The sequence below is a fragment of the Labeo rohita genome, chromosome 1 (assembly GCF_022985175.1).
Source record: "Labeo rohita strain BAU-BD-2019 chromosome 1, IGBB_LRoh.1.0, whole genome shotgun sequence".
Lineage (NCBI taxonomy): Eukaryota > Metazoa > Chordata > Actinopteri > Cypriniformes > Cyprinidae > Labeo > Labeo rohita.
This window is the reverse complement of record NC_066869.1, coordinates 24,894,448-24,918,022: the sequence shown is the minus strand read 5'-3', so window position 1 is coordinate 24,918,022 and position 23,575 is coordinate 24,894,448. Positions and strand designations below refer to the sequence as shown.

General features: G+C 36.1%; 1 protein-coding gene across 3 annotated transcripts in view; it reads right to left on the bottom strand.

Annotated features, from left to right (window-relative positions):
• Positions 1 to 23,575, bottom strand: part of gpm6ab (glycoprotein M6Ab) — a 59,079-nt gene that overhangs the window by 33,519 nt on the left and 1,985 nt on the right. The window contains exon 1 of one of the 3 annotated variants that reach the window (XM_051108748.1): positions 6,373 to 6,857. The exons of 1 other annotated variant lie outside the window; for it this stretch is intronic. In XM_051108748.1, the coding sequence (XP_050964705.1) occupies positions 6,373 to 6,409 (37 nt within the window). In that variant the 5' untranslated portion in view covers positions 6,410 to 6,857. Of the gene's footprint in view, positions 1 to 6,372; positions 6,858 to 23,575 lie in introns of those variants that run through there. One more of the 3 variants, XM_051108732.1, reaches the window with a different exon arrangement.

The following is a 23,575-nucleotide window of genomic DNA, read 5'->3' as shown; positions in this document are numbered from 1 at the left end:
TGTTGGGCGATTTTTAAGTTGGAGAAAATGACATGGAGTTTTTCCCTGTACCCTACCATCTTGAATCGGAGTACACAGACGAAGAACTAATCACACATGACCTTTCCAACGTGATTACGTAATGCATGAAATCATAGACACGCATCACAGAGAATTTGTGGTTAAACGTGTATAATTGTATTTTTTTTTTTTTTCGTTTCACTAGATAATATTTCTCAGCTGGGATCGTGTATAGCCCTTTGAAGCTGCATTAAAACTGCAGTCTGGACCTTCAACCCATTGGCCACCATAAAAGCAAAACACTAATTTTCTCTGTTAATTCACAACCATACATTGCATGGAATGTCATATCCTGCAATGTTAAGCAAATTAAATTTATGTTTACAATAAATATAAAATTTTAGGTACATTAAATGATCTGTTCACCATGAAAAAGGGATCTCCGCTTCACTTTCCACTGTACTGCATGTAACATTGGCCGTCAATGAAATCATAGTAATCACTGTCCCCTCAAGCAATAAACAGTGTTCCTGATTTTATATCACTACGCCACTATAAATGTCCTATTTTTTTTGCCTATAGACACTGCAGATCCTTCAATGGCCCACCCTAGAATGTTATCTACTTTATATTCCCTGATCTGTCTGTTTACAGTTAAGCTAGTAAGACACTGTGACATATATCAGACATTCTCATTCCAATACACTGTACACTTAATTGCCAGAAACCACCAAATCTAGAAAATATACTAATGTAGTGCTGTGTGTGTGTGTGTGCTTTTCCCCTCAACTTGTTTGTATTCATTTCTTTAATGCTGTTGAGGAACTTCTGAGGGCTGAGCCTGCTGTGTGACAGCTCAGTGATTCTAATTGGGTGTTAGCATTGGCGTGAGAGCGGGTGATTACAGCTGACAGCATCTCTGCCAAGCCCTTTGAAGCTTTATACAGCACTTGTGCACTGAGATGCACAGATCTATGAAAATTCAGGATGAGATCTCCACACGAAGTGCAAGATCTGTGGCTCTGTGATGCCATGAGGATCAGAACACTGTCTAGACAGACTCTATCTACTCAAAACGCAATGAGGGTGAAATTTACCATATTGACTGTTGTTGATATGATAATAACCGAGGCATTGTTCTTCACTGCCTGTCATGTTCCATCCCAGAAGGGCTTGAAATGTATTTCTGACTAAATAGATGCCGCATATGGGGGCATTTATTCACTTTGAGCTGAATATAGCACAAGACATCCAAATGTTTGTGTATCGCATACAATAATGTGATGAATCATATTTATATTGTCGTTTAGGAATAGGGTTACAAAATTTACTATTATTTATGCTCACCCTATAATGCAATAAAATAAGAGAAGGGACCTGTTAAATCACTTGTGGTGTGTAATACAGATAAATATGTGTATTAATAAATATAAGTATGCAAATCACACAAACAAAACAAACCAATTCATAAATAAACACAAAATGCCTGTAAAACACAAATGGATCTCTTGAGAAGGATGATAAAGTACACTCTTTTAGCATATGGATATTTTACGCTACAGTTGAGGATAAAATTAAACGGCTTTCTGCTGCTTCAGCGATATATTGTCAGTGAGCGGCACTACACGATGTGGCAAAGTTAGATCAAGTATGTGTAAACTTTGCAAGTGACAGAAAGACAAAATTATGATTTTATTTGTTTACCCTTGTGAATTAATTTACTAGTATGACAAAAATGTAATGAGGTAACCTTAACTTTTAATTGTCAATATCCACTCCAAAATCTGTAAATGGTTCTATATCAAAGTATCGTTTTTCAACTATCATTTTCACCTTTTCAACTAAGATTAGACTGCTATATGGCCAGTATTAGATATGGTTAAGACACGCTGCTGATGCAGAGGATTGTTGATTGACCACTGACAGCTTTAGGGAGTAACTAGTTACATGTAATGGCATTATGTAATTCAATTACAAAATAAATGTAACTGTAATCCATTACAGTTACTGAGAAAAAAAAAAAAATGCGTAATTAAATTACACTTACATATAAAGATGTTAATGATTACAGAGGGGTTTACATCTGAAGTATTTTCTGTAAAAAGCAAGGATATGTTGAATAATATTAATTTGTTGCTTTGCCTGTTTCTGATGCCATTTAAAGGTCTTTTTGTACAGTGATGCTATTTTGATGCATTTGATTGGTTCTCTCGTTTGAAACGATCTACATCGCCGCTGAAAGCTTTAGGCTACAACCTGTCTGAGAGTTGATTAACTGATTAACAGTTGAAAACATTCGTTAAAAATTTAGAAAAGTAATCAAATTAAATCAAATGTAATAAATTACATTAATAAAATAATTGAAATAGTTACACTACTTGTTACATTTTAAATAAAGTAACTTGTAATCTGTAACCTATTACATTTCCAAAGTAACCTTCCCAACTCTGGCCACTGACCACAAAAAGTAATGCAAAATATTTGATTCAGAAACAAAAATAACAACTCTCCCCTGTATGAAGTCACCACACTAATTCAGAACTTTCATGACAGAGAGTGACAGTAAATAAACAAATAAATCTGCTAAAAATAATTCAGGGGTCCTGTTATCACAGCATAAGTAAATTCATGGTTTCAAGTTTAAAATTCTACTTCAACAATTCAACCTTTTAAGTTCTGATTAGTTCTGACACAATGTTGATAATTATTACATTAACTTAATATTGTGTTTTTCTTTATTTTTGAGCCAACACATTTTTTTTAAAGTGACAACCTTATATGAAAATCTCACACTGCTTTTTTTTCTTATACTGACTGAGCTACAATAAAAATCTGTACACACACTAAACTGTAATTATCCAAAGCATTATTAAAATTTGATTGACAGCTTTAAGAAGTACCTGAAATCACAATGCCATTGGCATGACATCATGCAAAAAAGTGGTTTGACAGTATAAAAATAGAGTAGAGACAGATGGCAGAAAATTGCCCAGCAGGCTCAGACCACATTTTCTCTGAATCTTCTCTGAACAATCCCAGAACCCTTTTATATCACTTGCATTATTCATGAGCAAGGTTTTCTTTGTTTAAAAAAAAAGTATGTTCGTGTTGTTTGACGGCACTGACTTACAATCCCAGGTCAAGCATTTCTCCTTAAGAGTGGTTAAAACATTAGAAATTTGATTTCTAATGGTCAGTGTTGTTGAAACTGATTTCCATAACTTCTCCAGCCCTGTAAATCAGTCTTAAAATATCAGATTATTAATTTTTCCATGACTGTGGCATCCCTGTATGATTAGCTAATTAATTCAAGATTCTTCACTAAACCTATAAAATCAGTGAAGCTGAATAAAAGCTTTCAGCAAGATACTTTATTATATTGTGAGCAGTGACTGTCATGCTTGTTGAAAACAGCTTTAGGACACTCTGACAAAGCAGTGGCTAATTAACAAACACTGATTACACTCGTGTTCATCAAAATCATCATTTAATTTCATTTCACACATACTGAAATTGCTTTAAGGCATTAAAGCTAGATGCACACTGGGTTTCTTCAAGAAGTGATGCCACAAGACAATATTTTATTTATTTATTTATTTATGAAAAAGTGAAAAGTAACCTGCAACAAAAAACAATTAAACTAAAAATATCTAAAAAGCTTTGAAAGTTTTCTGCAAAGGTTTGACGCAAGCACCCAACAGACACGCAATTCAATGAAACATGAAATGTTTACACTGAAACAGCACAGGACATCAATCAGAGGGTTTCTAGCCCAGAGGACATCATTGATCAAGAGGCAGGAAGAAGCGACATATTTGAATGAGTACACAGAGCCATCATACTTTTGAAGATACGTGGCAAAGAAAACACAACAAAAGCAGCAAAAGATCAATAGTATACAGAGAATCTCATTCTGAATCCTATTTCAAATTCCCTTTATGTCACTAAATGACTACCTTCCTGAAAGTGAAAACAAATCTTCAATTCTATGACATCATGATCAAAGTAAACAAAAGAATAGTCAGGGTCTGCCTGGCATTTTCTAGTATTTCCTCAGAATCCGTTCTGAATCTGTTAGACTCTCAGAAACTTTTAGTACACCTTGGGTCATTTATGTGCAATAAAAGTCAAGACTTGCATCCATTCATCCATTCTTTCATCAAAATTCTCTCTTTCTGACCGAACTTCATTCAAAGGCCATATTTATGTCATTACAGACAGCTATTGAAATTTAGTAGTTCAGTTCTGTTCTGTGGGTGACTGACATTATGACCTATTCACTAAGACCTAACAAAACATGATTTATCCAGTCTGCAACAATGGCTAAATAATGTTAGCGAGGATATGAATTCACAAATCAAAACGCGGAGAATCGATTTCGTTTCTACATTAGAGTCCGTGCAGTTAACGAGAGTGTTTGAATGATAGCCACGGAGGAAGAACGAGGCAGCCCCGAGTATTTAATTTTGCTATGCACTGTAGCATGTCCCAAGAGCAAGATCAATAGAGTTTCCATCCAAAAACTGCCTGCAGGTCAAGCCGAGGCTTAATCTATGCACTCAAAGGAGTGTAATTACTTTTTTTGATTTACGATTCCAAGATGTTTTGTATTCAATACATATGATGCTATTTTCACATTTGAGTGAAAATCATATTGTGGGCTCAGTCTCAACAAACCATAGCACACACATTCACACAAACATAAAAACTTCATTATATCCATTGGAAGTGCATAGCTTGTGATGGTAGCTTATCTGACTGCTGATCCACTTATGGACACTAAAGATGAGAATTAATCCAGAGCACTCTGCCATCTGCTGAAGATGAATGATTTATCTATCTTAACCCCACAAGCAGCCAGTTTTCATGTGACACTGCTTGTGTTATAAACTGTCTTCGCCTAATGATGTCTCTATACCCACAGCCAGGTGTATTACCTCCACACTAATTCTTAAATAATATCTTTAATCCATGAGAAAACAAAGCCACAGCTGAAATTCATTCACAGAGCGAGAGAGCTGGACTGGGTCTAAGAGAATCCCTTGCTGACGGTCCCCATGGGCAGTCTTTAAACACTGTTATTGCGAAGTGCTTCCTCACATGAGTGAAGTGGAAATAATTGATTTCCACAGAAAGCGCTTTAGGACTGCACATCTGTTGAGCAGCTTCTGTAGGCAGTGTGTAAGGCATTTTATTGTGGGTGTTCACATTGACAGCCAAAACCAGCATCAGCAGAAACCAACGCACCTTCTATTTAAAGTCTGTGTGAACTGAATTCAAACTCTTTTCACATCAAGCCTTACGCAACCTAAACTCAAGGCGTTTTGATCAAACTCCGAGGCGATATCAAGGAATAGGAGTGCAGTATGGGTTAAAAAGAGCATTTTGCATGCTCACTGCCGCCCTGATTTCCTTTCTCTCTTGCCCCAGCCTCTCTCTCTCTCTCTGAATCAGAAGTGGGTCAGTTATGGCAGGCAAGCAGTGCTGTTACTTAAAGAAGAGCTGCGGTTGCTCATAAGCACCATTTTAATGACACATATCCACTCATGCCATAGCAACCAGCCTTATTCTTTAAACTCCCCCCTGCCCCACCTCATATTTGCTGCCTATTGTTCTTCAGCACGTCCAACTACAGCAATAATAGAAAAATGAAAGCATGAAAGTGGGCGTGTGCGTGGGAGAGCCATTGCGGGGGCTTATTTAAGACTAAACCATCTCAATCAGAAATATTGAACACATCCTCTCACCTGTATTTGTTATATATTCCAATCACCATTCTCGCATCTGGCATACAGTATTCTCATAACTCACACTTAATACATGCAACAACAGACGCACCTCTCCCACACGCCTCCCAAACCAGCGCATCACAAAAGCTAGGCTTTAAATCAGATGAGTGACAATCGTGTAAAGTAAACAGTTTAAGAGACAAAGGCAGACAACAGCCACACTAATCTAATCTGACCCGAGTACTGTTTTGTAATGGCTGCACCGTGGTGATAACCACAGCAGCCCGATGTAAAGAAAGAATGAGCGGGAGAAAGAACATAAGGCTGTGACAAACCCTCATTATCCATTAAGACAAGCAAATGAGCGCACTGACAATTGCCATTCCCACAGACCGACCAGTGCACTTGAAACCACACCAGCACCAATTAACCGAGGCACTGATCTTTATCATCACTGCAAATTGTGCTGCAGCCTTTAACAATACAACCACTGATTCTGAAAGCTGTAAAATATCATAAAAGTAATTAGTGCCAATACAGTCTTGCTTGATTGAGATTGTAAACACGTATGCATTAACACAAAGACAAGCGCGCATGATAAAAGAAGGAGAATATGATGAAGGAAAGCAATTTGACACAATACCTTTCTGTGTCTGTCCCTCTTCCATGTTCTCTTCCATTGTGGATCAAAGCTCGGATTATAGTAGTGGATGAGATGTAACAATGCCTATACCGGTCAAGTGGATGAGCGTCTGTGCGCGCTTTGGAGAGATTGAGCGTGTGTATGTGCGCGTTGAAGAGCGCGGGTGTGCGTGTGTGCGTGCGTGCGTTCGTGCGGTGGTTCCGCTGCTTCTCTTCTTGACTGCAGATATCACTCAACGAGATCTTCAGCTGTCGGTTTGTCGGTTTCAAACGCTGTCCATTGCAAAAGAAAACGCGTTTAAATGTTAAATATTCGCTGAGTTCATAAATAGACGCGTGATGATTATCTCTAGGATGTCTGGTTTTGATAACGAAAGATTTAAGACACTTTGAATCTTTGTAATGCAGGTGTTTTGAACAACTGAGGTCTTTTCAAGCGCTGATGTAAAATGCACCGCATTGAAAACAACTCCCCGCACTAACAGATGGATGGGTGTATCCTAGTAACCAGCAGGGCCCCCCTCCCTTCATCATGAAGACTCCAACATACAGTACACACACACACACACACACACACTCACTCCACACCGCGTTCCGTGTCATCCTGTGGACAGTAGTGTGTGTTTTTACATTTCATGCTTTGATAGATGCGTTTAATCTCTACTAAAATTAAATTAGTTAATCGGTGGGCTCAAACTAGGAAACGCTACCGCCACGTACAGTCAGTGTTTTTGTCTTTGAACCCCACAAAAACAAGAAAACTGGTTGTCATCACTCATAATTTCCTTTGTTACCATTATATTAAAAACGTCTTTTAAAAAAAGCAACACTAGCAGCAGCAGCAGCATTAATCAGATATTATCACTAGGTTGGTCTTGACATAATTGGACAATTTGTTTGACAAACTTGCTTGTCTTTAGACAAGTGCTTAATCTACAATAATTACATGATACATATTTTTGTTGTTGTTTTTTCTTGTTACTAGTACTCAAGAATCAGTCATCTGTGGGACAAGTAGACCAATTCCTCCTCTGATAAAAGGAAAATTAATATGGTGATACTTAAAGGGACAGTACAACCACATTTAAAGACCACATCACCTAGACGGCTGTCGGCACAAGACCACGGGAACTTTGGCCAGAGGAGAACTGGCCCCCCGACTGAGCCTGGTTTCTCCCAAGGTTTTTTTCTCCATTTGTCACCGATGGAGTTTTGGTTCCTTGCCGCTGTCGCCTCTGGCTTGCTTAGTTGGGGACACTTTCTCTTAACACAATATTGCATTTTATTTTATTGTTTTTGATTAACTACCTTTACCTATAATGTGAGTGTTTAATGTTGCCTTTGGCATTGTTGATGTACTGTTTCCTATTTAATACTGTACAGCCGCCTTGTCACAATTCTGTATTGTTAAAGGCGGTATATAAATAAAGGTGACTTGACTTGACTTGACAACTGAAAATTAAAATTCTGTTATTAATTACTCGACGTTAACTATTAATTACTCGACCATTCCAAACACGCACAAACTTTGTTCATCTTCGGAACACAAATGAAGATATTTTTGATGAAATCCGATAGCTTTCTGACCCTGCAGACAGCAGCGCAACTATCACGTTCAAGGCCCAGAAAGTTAGTAAGGACATTGTTAAAATAGTCCATGTGACATCAGTGGTTCAGCCTTAATTTTATGAAGCTACAGAGTGAGAAAAACCTAACGACTTTATTTAACAATTTCTCCTCCATCTCAGTCTTCAACACACGTTTTCAAGAGTACCACGAGGCAGATGCTCTAGAAAAAATCTATTTTTTCCCATAAGTTACGACCAATAACAAATATTTTTTAAACCAAAACCTGGGCTATCTCTTAAACTCTCACTCACAAATGCTTGTCAATGTGAGCATATGCTATTGTAGTCTCCACTATTTTGTTATTGTTGTTCTGTCTCTTTAGTTCCGTTTTCTACTGTTAAACAACGGCCCAGGACAGTGTTGCCACCTTGTGTAACAACTGATTACTGCAAATTCAATGCACATGTGCGACCTATGCGTACAAAAATCGTTATTTTTAAATCATCAGTTTTCTTTGCGCACCAAAAGTACTCCCGTAGCTTCATAACATTACGGATGAACCACTGATGTCACATGGACTATTTTAACGATGTCCTTACTACATTCCTGGGCCTTGGACGTGTCAGTTGTGTTGTGTAGCTGTCTATGCAGGAACAGCAAGCTCTTGGATTTCATCAGAAAATATCTTAATTTGTGTTCCAAAGATGAACAAAGGTCTTATGGGTTCGAATGAAATGGGGATAAGTAATTAATAACAGAATGTTCATTTTTGGGTGAACTGGAAGAATGAATAAACAGACAGAGTTGGTGCACTACCAAAGCATTCTCAACTTTATTCAGGAAGATATGTTTTATAATAATACAAACAACATCAGCCTGGATGTCTTGAACATCAGTGCATTCAGTTATACATCACATTATATAAATAGGAAAGAAAGATAATTGTTGATTATAAGGTGTAAGTAAGATGTACTATGTATTTATCTAGCTGTCCGGTTTCAGTTCCTAACCAAACAGCAGCTCAGTGTGTACTGTATATTTAAAAGAGGAAGTACATGAAGTATGTCTGTCTGAGAGAGAAAAGGACAGAGTGAAGACTCTATGAAATATTAACAATACAAATGTATTCATATTCATATGTATATTATGTTAATTGCAATGATGAAAATACAATTTCAGTATGCCATATGTAGTGAATTACCCAATACAGTAAATCAACAGTGTTGTGACTACAGTGCCACAGGAGTGCGCTTTCTTTGCAAAGGTTCCTGTCACCTCCAGCTGTTCTGATCAGTCTCAGTGACACTCTCACTAGCAGTTTGAAAAACGAACATTTGTTGTTGCAATGCTGCCAACAGACTTGAGAACCTAGCAACATAAAGAGCTCCAAGATGGCAAAAAAGCAACTAAGCAATCCACAAGGAAAAAAACTGGCAATGTCAAGCAATGACATTAAATGTTTAGCTATGCTTTTTTTTAATCGTTAAAGACTAGAGTGTTGCCTTACCTTTTCTTTTTAAGTCAGCAAACTGCATAATGTGAGATTATAAATGTATATGGTAATTTCTTTACATTAACTGCTTTATTTGGTAAATGCTCTTAAATTACTTAATTTTCAAACACATTTGACATAACTCAGAATCTCCTCTTGAGAATGTGCATGTTAATGTGTTTCTAAGAGCACTTGAGTTATTCTGCTGAGTTATAAATATGTGCATTGCTTCTCTCATAGTTCAATTAATCACCATCATCCAGTAATTCCACTTTACCTCACAACCTGCCATTTGCTTTCTGATTGGCTGAGCTTCTCACAAGGGATGAGTCATACGTTACAACCTCACAGCATGCAGGACAATAACTGTATTTCTGTAAGAGCCAGTGCCTGGCTAATGCTCTAGATATGGTAATTGTGAATTGTGAAGAAAATTCTTTGCAATAATTTTTAATGAAATATATATTTTAATTAATGCACTGCACATATAAAACTCGTTTAAAAACTAGAACAGTTCAATGTCAACACATGACATTCCAGGAGAGTCAAAAATGGATGCTGGGCAAGTCATTAGCATGGACTCTGGTACATGCTGCCAGCTGGCTTGAGTTTTAAGGAGATTAGCTGGAATGCCTTGTTATCATAAAATTATTTTCCCAAACTGCAGTCAGTGCTGAGAGTCAAATAGATGTGCTGCGTGTGTATGTCTCTGAAGTGTAATTGGGCTTTCCTTCTCTGTCAAAGCTCAATAAAGTGATTCTTTATAATCAATTACAACACTGGCCTGCAAACACAACTGTTATTTTTAATTTCAGGTGTCTATTTAAATAAAATCAGGCCTTAGAATCTGTAACAATTAGATTTATTTGACAAAAACAGCCTTTAGATGTCATGTACAGTCATGGCCAAAAATACTGGCACCCTTGCAATTACTTTAAGTAATAATTACTTCAATTATTACTTGATGTACTGCCGTCACCTGCAGTCAGTCTAAATGTAATAGCTTCTGCATATACAAAGTGTCTTCCAAATGCATCCAGACACTTTTACAATTTCCATGTTTTAGTTAATAGATTAAGTTTGTTTGCAATCAAATATGTCCTCTACACTGCTGGCTAAAAGGTCCTTTAATGGAAGTCTTTTATGCTCACCAAGGCTGCATTTATTGGATTAAAAATACAATGAAAACATAATGTGAAATATTATTACAATTTAAAATAACATTTTTTATAAATATATCTAATGTGCTGATTTGCTTCTCAAGCATTGTTATCAATGCTGAAAACAGTTGTGCTTTTTAATATTTTTTTGTTGAAACAGTAATACCATTAAAATGTTCTTCACAGGTATTTTAACAACTAGCTGCACATATGAATTTGTCTCCCAGGCTAGCTGCTGAAAAGCATGTCCACAGCATGATGTTCACTGTTGGTGTAGTTTGTTGTTTAAAAGCTCCCTCACCCCTGCAAAGGACCTTGCCATCTTAGACAGTAATTGGGTTTTTGGTCATCTCCGTGACCAAGACCTTGCTGATTTAAATCAATACAAAAGTGAACAACCAGTGTTGGAAGAGTCTTGGGGTTTTCAAACTTCCAACATTTAACATTTATAGAGGGCATTTTTCACTCCAGGAAACCTTCATTTCATGCCTTTTATATAGACAGATTTTTCAACCAGATAAATGTCATAGGTGGCATATAATCAAAGATATATATCAAAGCCCAACTGATGTGGAGAAAAGAACCAAAATGTCTTATGAGTGCAATATCAGCACCAATTTATATTTAATATTATGTTACTGCACTTGACATGCCTGTTAATTAAAATAAATGAATCACATATATCAATACTTTTTATTTAAGTTACATTTTATTATTGTGGGAGACAAGTATCACTGAAAGGACAAGTGGCTTCTGAAGTGCTTTTAATGCCATGCATATTCAAATTACAGATAGTGTTCATTGCATACTTCAACAGCAATTTTCATACCACTTTTACAATACAGCATCTGTTTCTGTCAGCCTGTCAGAACAAAGTTGGTTGAATGTGATGTGAAGAAGTTTCACACCCCATCTTTATCTGATTGCTCCCTACACTATAAGTGCAGAGCAAAGAGGATGAAATGTTAAGCCCCATAGGGTCTTGCTGCCAGGGCCAGCAGCCAATCAGAATGCCTCAAGCAGTAAGGAAGTGACAGAATTGGGCCTGCACATTTATTAAAGAGCTAAGAGCAGTCATCCGGTCCAAGATATGGAAAATGGGACTAGGATTTCCTATTGCATGGTCTTTTGTGAGACAAAATTCTGATAAGGGGAGGTCATGGTTCAATTAAAAAAAAAAAAAAAAAAAAAAAACATAATAATAATAATAATAATAACACAGCATTGCTGATTAAGAGCTGTGCCAAAAGTAATTAAACTGATTGAGTAACTGCTCAGAAGAATTCATTTACATCCTAGATAGAATGCTTTTATCTCTAAATGCTTTGTAATTGTTGTGTGAATGATTATAGATAAACATTGTTGAGATGACCTGCTAGTTTAAATTCTGACGTGATGAGATTTTGCCCTCAGCCAAAACTATTTGCTCTGGAACAAATAATAGAATAATGAAACTCATTAGATTTACCAAAAACGAATTATATCTCATATATCACATCTCATAACTTCTAAACTGTCAGTCACAGACTCAAGTGTCTTATGTCGTTGGGATCCTTGCCTCACACCAGACAAAACACGTGCCTCAGATTTGATCGTGAGCCTGGCGAAATTTTCAGCTATTTTGGAATTTTTTAGAAAAACCTACTTTTGCGAACTAGTCCTAGGTTTTCCACCTGATCAAAACCAAACCAGGCCAGAAAGATTAGAAAGATCTGGTTAGCGAATAGCAATAATTATCAAAAACTCACTGTCACAAAGGGACGCCAAAACATTCGAAAGATGCAGGCCCAATTTTAGTAAAATGTCTAGAACTACTAAACGGAATGAGGTATCTTTGCCAAACATGTAAAACATACATTTGGACATTTGCACATCTCACAAAAAAAAAAAACGCCCGATGAAGTTTGAGCACCTATTAGACAAAGTTAACAGATGCCAATCGGAACAAAACTCTGTGGGCCTGATATTGCATTTTTCAAGGGCGTAAACACTTGTACATTGCAGAGTTTTTCGCACATGCACATGATATTCATATCATATGATAGAACTCCTTATTCCGGACAACTCTGCCTCTAGAACCACTGCTGTCCATCAAATCATTTGTTAAATAATTGAGAAGATGGAAAAAAAAAAAAAAACTTTTGCAAACTAGTCCTAGGTTTTTCACTCAATCTGGAAAACAAATACACTGCAGTACAATTCTCTGGACTGTCTATGTTGAAATTTACACTTTGGGAAGCTATAACAGGGTCGTTTAGATAAGGGGACAAAAAATAAATTAAAAAAAATTCGCAAGAAAAGGTCTCAATTGTGAGATAAGAAAGAGGAAACATCAAAAGTAAAATATCCAAACAATAAATGAATTTGTAAATTATAATTTTTATATTATAAAAGGTTTTTTTAAGAGGTGAAATGTGACCTGGGCATACTTTCACGAAACTGCATTCATGTATGATTCAAACCCCACAAACTGCACAATGCAATACATTAGTCTCACCACACACTGGACTCCAAGATAGACTGCAATTACTCTCATTTGGCAACACAAATCAAATTTGACCATACCTCAATCAATTAGCCCAGTGTGCATAACAATCTTTAATGACATATTTCAGCTGTGATTGATTTTGGATTGAGTAGAAGTGCGAGAAAGAGAGCGAGAGGAGAGGAAGATCGTGTTAGACACTAATCGGTTTTAATATGCCAAAGATTCCCTAATGAATTCATTTGTTGATTACATTCGGAAAGACCAAGAATGTAGGCTGCCACAGCAATAAAGGAAGGATGACTGAAAACATTTCAATGTAACGCAATATTGTCTACATATTTAAAAAGTATATATTTCTATACACATTTGATATATATAAACGTACGCACACACAGATGGTGCGCAAAACTCCTTACCAGTTCACTCTCTCTCCTGCATTTTTTATATTTCTAAAGCCAAGGATTCCCTTGATACTTAAAATAGCATGCAGAAAACAGGATTGAATACTCATTCATACCCCCCATATTCTTTCATCTCACTCTATGAAATAGCTTCACTACATCTCTCATTTCAAAGGTGCACATGCCAACTGGCTTTACACAAATGGCAGTTGATTGAATTGTATGGTGGGAGGAGCCATAAAAACTGCATGCGTGTCACGATGTTGATCCCGTTCCCAACACAATGGCCTAGAGGAGAGGACTAAATGGATTTTTAATGCTACAATAAATGTGTCGATCATTCATGCTCACTGTCGTCTATTGATTTTCCCCTGGATGAGCTCATAGATGCACCGGTAATTATTTAATGTTATGCCTATGCTCTTTAGCGCACATAAAACATGTTTATCCGGTATGAAACTGTGTGATTCTTTGAACAACTGATCACAGATTCTGCATTTGGATAAATGTGATGGCTAATTCTCTGAATGCCTGAGAACTGAGGACAAAGGAATGACTGACATTGCCTGTGCTCATATATTCGCACGGACTGAAAGCATTGATGACCTATTTTAGCATACTATAGACAAATCGCTTAAGCCACACATGCACTTAAATGAGCTCTCCCAAGAACTGTATTCGCCACCTGGCATTCCCATTATACTGCATTCCAAAGATGGATATGTACTCTCCCACCACGGACACAAACACACACCCATACAGAATTGGTCATATAAATTAACATCAAATTCTATTAACTGTACACTGATAATATTCTAAACATCCTATTGTCTTCCTTACAATGAATTATGTAATGGGCTGTTTTTTTTTCCAGGTTAATGTTTTCAGAATTTATGAACTTCTATTCTGATTTCATGCAAAAATGCACTTAACAAGGTGGTGATTTCATATGAATTTGTACGAAAATGTACGTTTTTTTTAGAAAAAAGTAAGCATGAAGCTCCACCCTAAGCCTAACTCCAGTAAGCAGAACTTACAAATGAAATAACATCAATTCATACAAATTAACCACCAATTCAGCAAAATGTAAAATGGTACAAAATAGTCCAAACTGCAATTCTGTGACCCAACCAATCAAGGAGGTCTTACTGTCTTATTGCTGATCCAGCTGTGATGATGTTCATAATAATAATTCCACTACTAATGGCTCAGTCTATGTCTGTCTTGATAATAATAAAACCAAACGAGGTAGGTTATTTTGGCGGAGGTTAATAGAGTCCGGTGCGAGACACTAACTGCATGTGAAACACCGTAATGCATTGTAAATTAATATTTTTAAAGGTTATGTGCAAAATCTTTGCTTTTTTGTTTTGTGGGAGCATTTTGCAGTCAGATGTCACAGTAAAAAAAATCCCAGAGAAACACTTCATGTCCAAGTGAAATTGCCTGTAACAGTTTATGATACTCTAAGAAAGTCTACAGTTAATAAAGTCTAAGTAAATGAAGTCTTGAGTAATTATGATTTAGATTCTGACCTTAGGCAAGAGGGAACAAAACTGTCACCACAGTTATGAATAATGTAGTCACTATTTTAACAAACTATAAAAATCACCTGAGAGCTTCTTCCACTAAGTGACCTGACCTGAATACAGCATGGACAGAGAAGTACATGTGCTTGCATAAAGTAAATGTTTACATTATGATCAGTTTAAAATAACTGTACTAAAATGTAGCAAATAAAAATGATACAGATTTGAGATTTACAATGATTAAAACTGCACACTGTTAGAATATCCACATAGTTGGTCTCCTGCAGGAAACACATCTCTAGTTGAGTTATTGATTAATTTATTACTACTTTAGGGACAAATTATCATGGTATATGGCGCATTAGCAGATCTGCCTATTGTCACCCTTTTTCCTGTTAGATGGGACTGACACTTTAATTTGTTCTGGTTGACAGCTGTTTTTAGCCTAGTTTAATGATTATCAGCAAATATATTAAACATGACAAACACACAGCTGTGAACTGAGATAAACTGTGTCATCATGCCATCCGTGAAACCACAAAGCTCCAATTTCCATTCACACCTCTCCCATATAGTGAACGTATTGGAGTCTGCTATAGGAGTAGTACATTTGAAATGCAGCCCTTGTCCGCAGCATGTCACATAATCAGCTGGCTTTGAACACTATAAATTAGCCTTAGCGTATCACTTGCTGATCACTTGCTCCAGTTTTAGCCTGTAACCATGGCAACAGACTGCTTCACAGATCTGCACTTTCTAGAGAGAAAGAGACTGAGAGAAAGAGGAGGAAACACATACAAACAAGCAGAGGATCCGATTCCACCCCACAACCTTATTGTGCTGCCATTGCAGATAAAAATGGACTTGGGATACAATAAACTGCCCAAGTGATAACATGATTTAGCCCTAGAATCACACTCTCTCAACATTAGATTTATATTTTATTAAACTGCTACGTACCACAGCACAACTGAATTCTACAATGAATAGGTGGGCTTGAGGAGGTACCATGCATGCACTGCATACCATGGCAAGACAGCATCAACCAGAAGAGATTCTGCCATATCATTTATACAAAGATTTATGCTATTAAGCAGGACAACATTACATTATTTACGCTTTAAAGCAACTTTAAAAGAACAGTAATGCAAAATGCAAACAAGTCGAGATTAACTTGTTATTAATCTATATTTTTAGGCATGATGCAAAGTTGTTTACAATGCGGAGCAACAATGCACTTTGCTGCATTAGTACAGAATCCAACTGATATTAAAGGTGTGCATAACCTCTATTTTACAATGGCTTTGAACATCCAATAGAAAAGAGAGTTTTTGCAGTATTTTTTTACAAAACTATTTTACAATATTGTTGTTACAATGTCAAAATGAAGCTGTTTTTGCAAGTAGATCAGACTTTTATGGGTTATAAATAATCACATGGTTGGTCTACATCCATGACATTACAAATAAAAAAAAGAAATTCAAAGAAGATCAATTAGTTTTCACTTGCATTATTCTAGTGATATCAAAACTCCAACCGTTTCACTGTTTGTATCACTCTGTTTGCATTATTTCTCACAGTGAGTGTCATGGTGGACACCCAAATCCACTATAATTTTAGAAATAATACTGTTTTTGTGTCACAGAATGTAGTTTTAAGAGTAGTTTTTTAGGTGAATGTACTTGTTTAGACTTCACATATGTGGTTAATAAAGATAACATCTGTTTGAAAATTTGCTTCAGTGTTTTCGGAGAGCAGCTAAAGTTGCCTACCAAGTTTTATGATGCTGTGGTTGTTTATTAAATATTATTTATATAAATAATATTAGTATTTAATAACAGAATTTAGTATTGGGAAATGGTGTGTGTGCTCGTCATGGTGATCTTAGTAACATTATACCAACATTAGATGGCGAAAAGAGATTTTATGAGTGAGTCAGCAGTAAAGACTTTTATACTGAAAGAGACTGAAACAGGGATGTAAACAAGGAAGTTATAATGACATTCAGAAAAAAGAACAAACGACTCAGACCCGATTAACTCGAGAGGTGAACTAATCATTTCTCCTTCCGGTTACGACTGTATAGCGTCTCTAGTGCTTTCTGTTTCTTGTAAAGAACCAATAGGATGGTGTGCATGTGCAGCCAACATGAAATGAACGAATCCCTTGCTGAGACGACTCACGTTCCTGAGTCATATTAAAGATTAGTTCAAATTGAATGCATCGTTCACAAATGACACATCACTAAGATGCAGCCAACAAATGCACTGAGTAGCACTGTCATCTGAAATCACCCTTAACATATGAATAGGTAGTACGACAAAGATATTTCCTCAGCAGACATTAAATTAAAGTTTTATGTGGAATATGAGATTGAGGTGAAGAATCAATGTTGTATCAGATGCAGGTAATCACACTCAGTCAGTCCATTTCTCTTTCATAATACAGTATGCTTTTAATACAGTAATACAATAAGCTTTCAATGAAGCAAATCAGTGTTCCTTTGTTACTAGTTCTAAACTAACATTTCAAATTAGCAAAGAAAGCTTGGGCTCAGGTGTTAAACTATCAATTTGAGATTTTAATCCATGGCAGAGGAAGTAAATAAGGGTTTTTAAAGACACTCTATTGTCGTTTCTTGTGTATTTGTGTATTTACACACTCATGCCATCGTACTGTTTTATAAACGCAATATCACACCCGTGGCCATGCGATATGGCTGTATATCAGCACACTGTGATTACCTATGGCACTCTGCCTGCAGCCAAATCACAGATGATATTCAGCCATATCACACTGCTACTTGTGTTATTTGTGATGCTGTATGTACATGACCTTGTTATAAAACTATTCATACCATGATATCATACTGTGAAGATTTAGTTCATACTGCCCACTCCCAGGTGGGCTGTAAAGAGCAGAAATAGGAATGGGTCGACAAAAGGATGCTACCCCCTCAGTCCCTTTCTTTCTCTCACACTTATCTTATTTGACCAGATCAGCTATAGCGATCTGAAGATGACAGTAAATTATCCCATTAGTTCTTGGTGTTTACAACGTTGTTATCTACAGCTGACACTGCACCGATCTGAAAGACCAGAGTGATGTTGGTTAAAGCCATATCATGTATAAATCACGCATGTACTGTCATGGTGAAATCATAAATTGGCCTCTCTCAGTCAAAAGGCTGTAATGCTTCACTGCCAGCAAGAAAATAAACTTTTAACAGCAATAGTTATGAATGGTTTCAAGAAAAAGCTGATATAGCTGAATATTTTTAGAAAAGCATCTTCTTTCAAGCGTACAAGTTAGAAATGTTACAGCGCGTCGGATTCTTCAACAAAAACAATAGTTATTCATGGAAAATGATTTCAGTTTTCATCTTGGTCTTTGGATCAGATACTGCAACAAGTGACATGAACATGCATATGTTTTGTTTATCTGTCCTCCTCCTACTGCTAGTAGGATGCCACATCCACGGTTCTCAGGGGGAGTATTTCCTTTCCAAATTCATTCAAGCGAATCATATGCATCACGCAAGGAGGTATAAACATTAGAGAGGGCAGATAAGAAGCATGCCTGTGCTTATGAATACCCATTATATAACATATGCAATAGATTGAACTACAGATTAAGACTGTATTAGTGTGATATTCCATTGAGAGACTAGAAAGAAACACTAAAGCTGTGTGGTACAACTCCCTAATGCACACAGTGAATGCGAACAGTTATGTATAATGCAAGATGGAAAGTAGCAATTTGACATTTAAAATAAATAAAGACACATAATCGTTTTGTCTGGCAAAGGGAAAGGGCAAAGACTGTAATTCATGGTAACTTGCTGACAAGGCCTGTGAAATAGACAAGGAGTTTGACAGCATGCTACTTATAAACCTAGCTATTGTTCTACATTCCACCTACACACCTCAAGACAGGCAAGTCTACTAGAGCAAAGAAAGCACCAAAGTGTGTGTGTGAGTGAGAGAGAAAGTCATTCTAAAATTCAAGAATTCAAAACAACACTCTCACTTCGATGAATAATTCACTAAACAATAATAATGATAATATTTTTGTCAATATTTACAAAATGAGCAATTAAGAATCTTTACCAAAAATGAGAGAAAACACATGAAAAGACACCATAAAAGTAGTCCATTTGACATATGACTGCACTATATAGTCTTCTGAAATTACATGACAGTTTTATGATTAATAAAATTAAATTATTCACTATAAATTGTGTCCTTCATCGCTGATCTATCAAGTCTGATGTCAATGTAGTCATAAAAAAATGCTTTTATCGTTTTTGGCATTTTTGACCTTTTGGAGCTTGGCAGACTTGATCACTAAAACTGTGGATGTATTGACAACTCTTCCTGTAAGAGGAATTTCCTTCCAAATTCTCATTTGACAGATTCTCCTTCGGTTTCAATGACGAAAAAAAACAGCACAAAGCTAATGACCAACAAAACGATAGAAATAAAAGTTCGGCAAAACGCAGATTCGAACGTGGGTCGAGCGAGTCAAAAATGACTCCAACGTGTACTTTATACCCACTGGAGCAGTTATTGAATGATAGTCTTTGGCTGCGTCCGAAAGCTCTAAAATGCTGCCTTCGGAGGGAGCATTCCAAGGCAGGAAGGCATGAAGGCACGTCCGAATCCAAATTCTGCTTCACTTCCTGTCTCCGGAGGTACCTTCTTCTGATCGAGGCAGCACAGATGTATCCTTCGCTGCCTTAGATATCCCACAATTCTGTGCATTCCATTCGGTTGAGCCGTTACGGCTGAGCTAAAAAAAATAAATATGGCATCTGAAAGTTGCGTTTGGTGGTCAGTTTGTGTGTAAATGTATATTTCTGACTAACTTTTTGCACTTTTGATGTTATTTCTAGCGAGAAATCAATATTATAGTATCTAAATATTTGTTTAGTTATCATCAAAACTCATTCTATTTTGATGTAGATAATTAAACCGTTACGCTGCCTCAGAAGCCTGTCCGAAATCAGTTTCGTGAGGTGCCTTCGTGCAAAAACGCTGCCTGCAGAGTCATTGACTGATAAGGCAGCGAGGCAGCAAATCAGCTGTCTAGGCTTTCGGACGCAGCCTTTGTAATGCTTTGTAATCACACATTGGTGGGCGGAGTTAGTGTAAATAGCCTCTGCCAACAAGGCAGGCTATTTGCACTTGTAAACAGACACTCTGTTTTTGAGTTATGAACTGATGTTCAGCTGTTTTTTTTAAGTCAACTTATTTTCAGGTCATCATCATAAAAGTCCTGTAAGCATGAAGATACATCTTTCATTTCATCAAGCTGAACTAAAACATGACATACTGAAAACTGACACAGTCATCACGTTTTCAAGCCATTTCATGTTTCATTTTGACGTGACACAAAGCAGTAATATCTAAGCAGGAGAGTTGTTTGCTTACTTTATAATTAGTCAATAACTCCATAATTTTCTTTAGTCAGACCGAGAACTGACACGAAAACAAGAGGCGGGATTTATCCCATGAACCAATCGCATCCAATCATAACTGATCATATCCAATTATAGCGTGACGGTGGCATAAAATTATGTTAATTTTCAATGAACAGATTCCCTAAATGTAGAATATGATATACAGTAAATTATGTAGATTAAGAATGCACATAGGACTCAACAATAACAGACTAAAGAATAACTGTTCATCTGAGGACTGATTCAAACACTGATCCAAGATTGTGAAGCTTTTGTTTCGACATGTACCATTGTGTTTGTTACTTAACTGACCCTGAGCGTTGCTACAGTAGCTATTGTACTGAAAGGTCAGGTCGGTTGTGTCACTTTGCATGAATTCCACAGGGGATTGAATAGAGCCATGGTCACAACACAGTGGACTTGGCTACACCCAAAGCCCTTAAGATTAGAAATACCAAGAGCTAGAAGCTACATAGAACTACATAACAGGAAACAATACAACTAAACTGTGCACCATGGTAAAGAGTTGTCTTTAAAACAATCTTCATCTCATTGAAATTTGATTTATTATGGCCATAGACTAACTTAAGTAGGCAGACTTACAAAAATACTACTGAGCAAAAGACTTATGCGCTCCCAAGCACGGATGTCTGTATTTCCCATCAGCAGTTGATACTGCTCCAGGGTCTAGTTTCCACTAAAGGCTTTGCATCACTAGACTGACAGACAGTGGGAATTCACCGCAGGCCACAGTATGTCTCCTATTATTTTACTGGTTTAGACTAACATAGTTGCATAAGTCTCTAAAGTTCTTAAAATGACTTAAGCTGTCTACATTTCTCCTCAGGGATCAATAAATGCATGTCTTTTTATCTAGAGGTAATGGTTTTAGAAGAAACATGGCTATTAGGACATAATAAAAAGCTAAATTCATTTGCAAGTCTGAGTTAGTAACCAGGCTATTTATTAACATTTTATCAAACACATTCTCCATTTTTTGTATTTGTGGTCTGGGATCATGGTGTTTTAATACTGCTCAGGGACATAGAAAATCCAGAGTTTCCTCTTAAGCTACCAGTGGGTAGATTTCAAGAGGAAGGTTCTTACTGCACTAGAGAAATCACTCACAGCCTCAAGATCCACTGCTGTGATTGCATGAGCCAGCAGATTTGTTTTCTACCAGAATAAATGAAAACGGTCTCAGAAGGGGGAATGAAAACAGGGAAATGTGATGGTGGTTTAAACCTAACTGAACTCCAGTCTCTTCTGAAGGCTGTTTATTATTCTTTTGGAAATGTTAAACGACATGTCTCAGAAGAGGATAAAGAAAGGAAAATATGTAGGATACAAGCCAGTTTTCGCAGATTTGGCCAGCTTTGCGGATACATTGTCTGTTTTTAAAATATTCACTTTGTCATTCCATACAGGAAACAGTGGAAAAAAGGGGAAACCATATCCAACAGTCACTTGCCATATATGGAACAATGGCTTTTCCAGGTCTTAAGGCCAATCACACCATGAACAAAGACTACTGTAAATGGTAACTATAAATAAATGATGTAACTCTATTAGGATGACAATGTATATTTATTGTGCATGTTTGCAGATACAACACATGCTTTAAAGTCAGTGATTCTAAGGATACTGTTCCTCTGTATAGTTATTGTTATAGTTGCTACTATAGTTACACTGATTTTTAAAACTTTATGGTTATCGTTTTTAATGTGAATGGTCCTTTAAAGCAGCACTAGTAAACAGAATACCAGCTGAGTAAATGTATATGCGTCAGCTGAATTCAATTTTGCAAATAGCAGTTTATGTTCATTTTCAGCAACACTTTGCTCCTTTTAATTGGGTTTACACATGAGTCCATTACATATGAGTGTCCAAAATAAATAAATAAATAATAAAGCTTTTAAATCCCAGTTTGAAATATGTTACAAGTTCTTACAAATGTATTCACATTGGTTCATATATGATTTTTTAGGGAAAAAAAAAAAAAAAACATTTTTAAGAAAGGTTTAAATTTAATGCCTCATAAAATGACATGTTGTGTAACTCTCGAGTAAAAATAAATATTATATTTTACTTACACCTTGAATTTATCTTAATTATATTTTGGGGGAAAATGTTACAAGTTCTTAAAAATGTATTCACATTGGTTCATATATGATTTTGAGGAAAAAAAAAAAAAAAAAACTTTTTTAAAAAAGTTTAAATTTAATGCCTCATAAAATGTCACGTTGTGTAACTCTCAAGTAAAAATAAATATATTTTACTTACACCTTGAAATTTATCTTAATTATATTTTGGGGGAAAATGTTACAAGTTCTTAAAAATGCATTCACATTGGTTCATGTATGGTTTTGGGGGGGTTTTAAATTTAATGTCTCATAAAATGTCTTCTTGTGTAAATAACAAGTAAAAAGAAATACTATATTTTCCTTACACCTTGAAATCTTAATTATTTTTGGGGGTAAAAAATATGTTACAAATTCTTAAAAATGTATTCACATTGGTTCACATATGGTTTTGAAAAAAAAAATTCAAGAAACGTTTAAATTTAATGACTCAAAATGTCATGTTGTGTAACTATCAAGTAAAAAGAAAAATTATATTTTCCTTACACCTTAAAATTTATCTTAATTTTTTTTTTAAATAAAAATAAAATATATTTTATTGAAACATTTTTAATGTACAAAGTCTTTTTTACAATCTAAATTATTCTTGAATTATTCATTCATAAATACCATTACGCTTTTGGGGAATCTCTTGATAAACAGTCATGAGGGTCTGCTGGGGTCGTCTCTCTGTGATGTCATTTCCTGTTTTTATGGGGGTCTACATGCGGGTTGCACCACATAACTTTGGTGCAAACCACATGTACCGCATAAATCTGGTGGACAAACGTTTTTCAAATATTAATTAGAAAGCAGTGAAGTAGATTCAGTAAAATATTTTCCTGTAAGAAATGATAATAAAAGACTATGACAAACTATTTAAGATTTTTAATTCCACTCTTTACTGGGGGTCATTGTCATTATGAGAAGACTTAAGTTGCTATATAAATTGTTAATGTATTTTTGAACAGTATTATTCCCCCA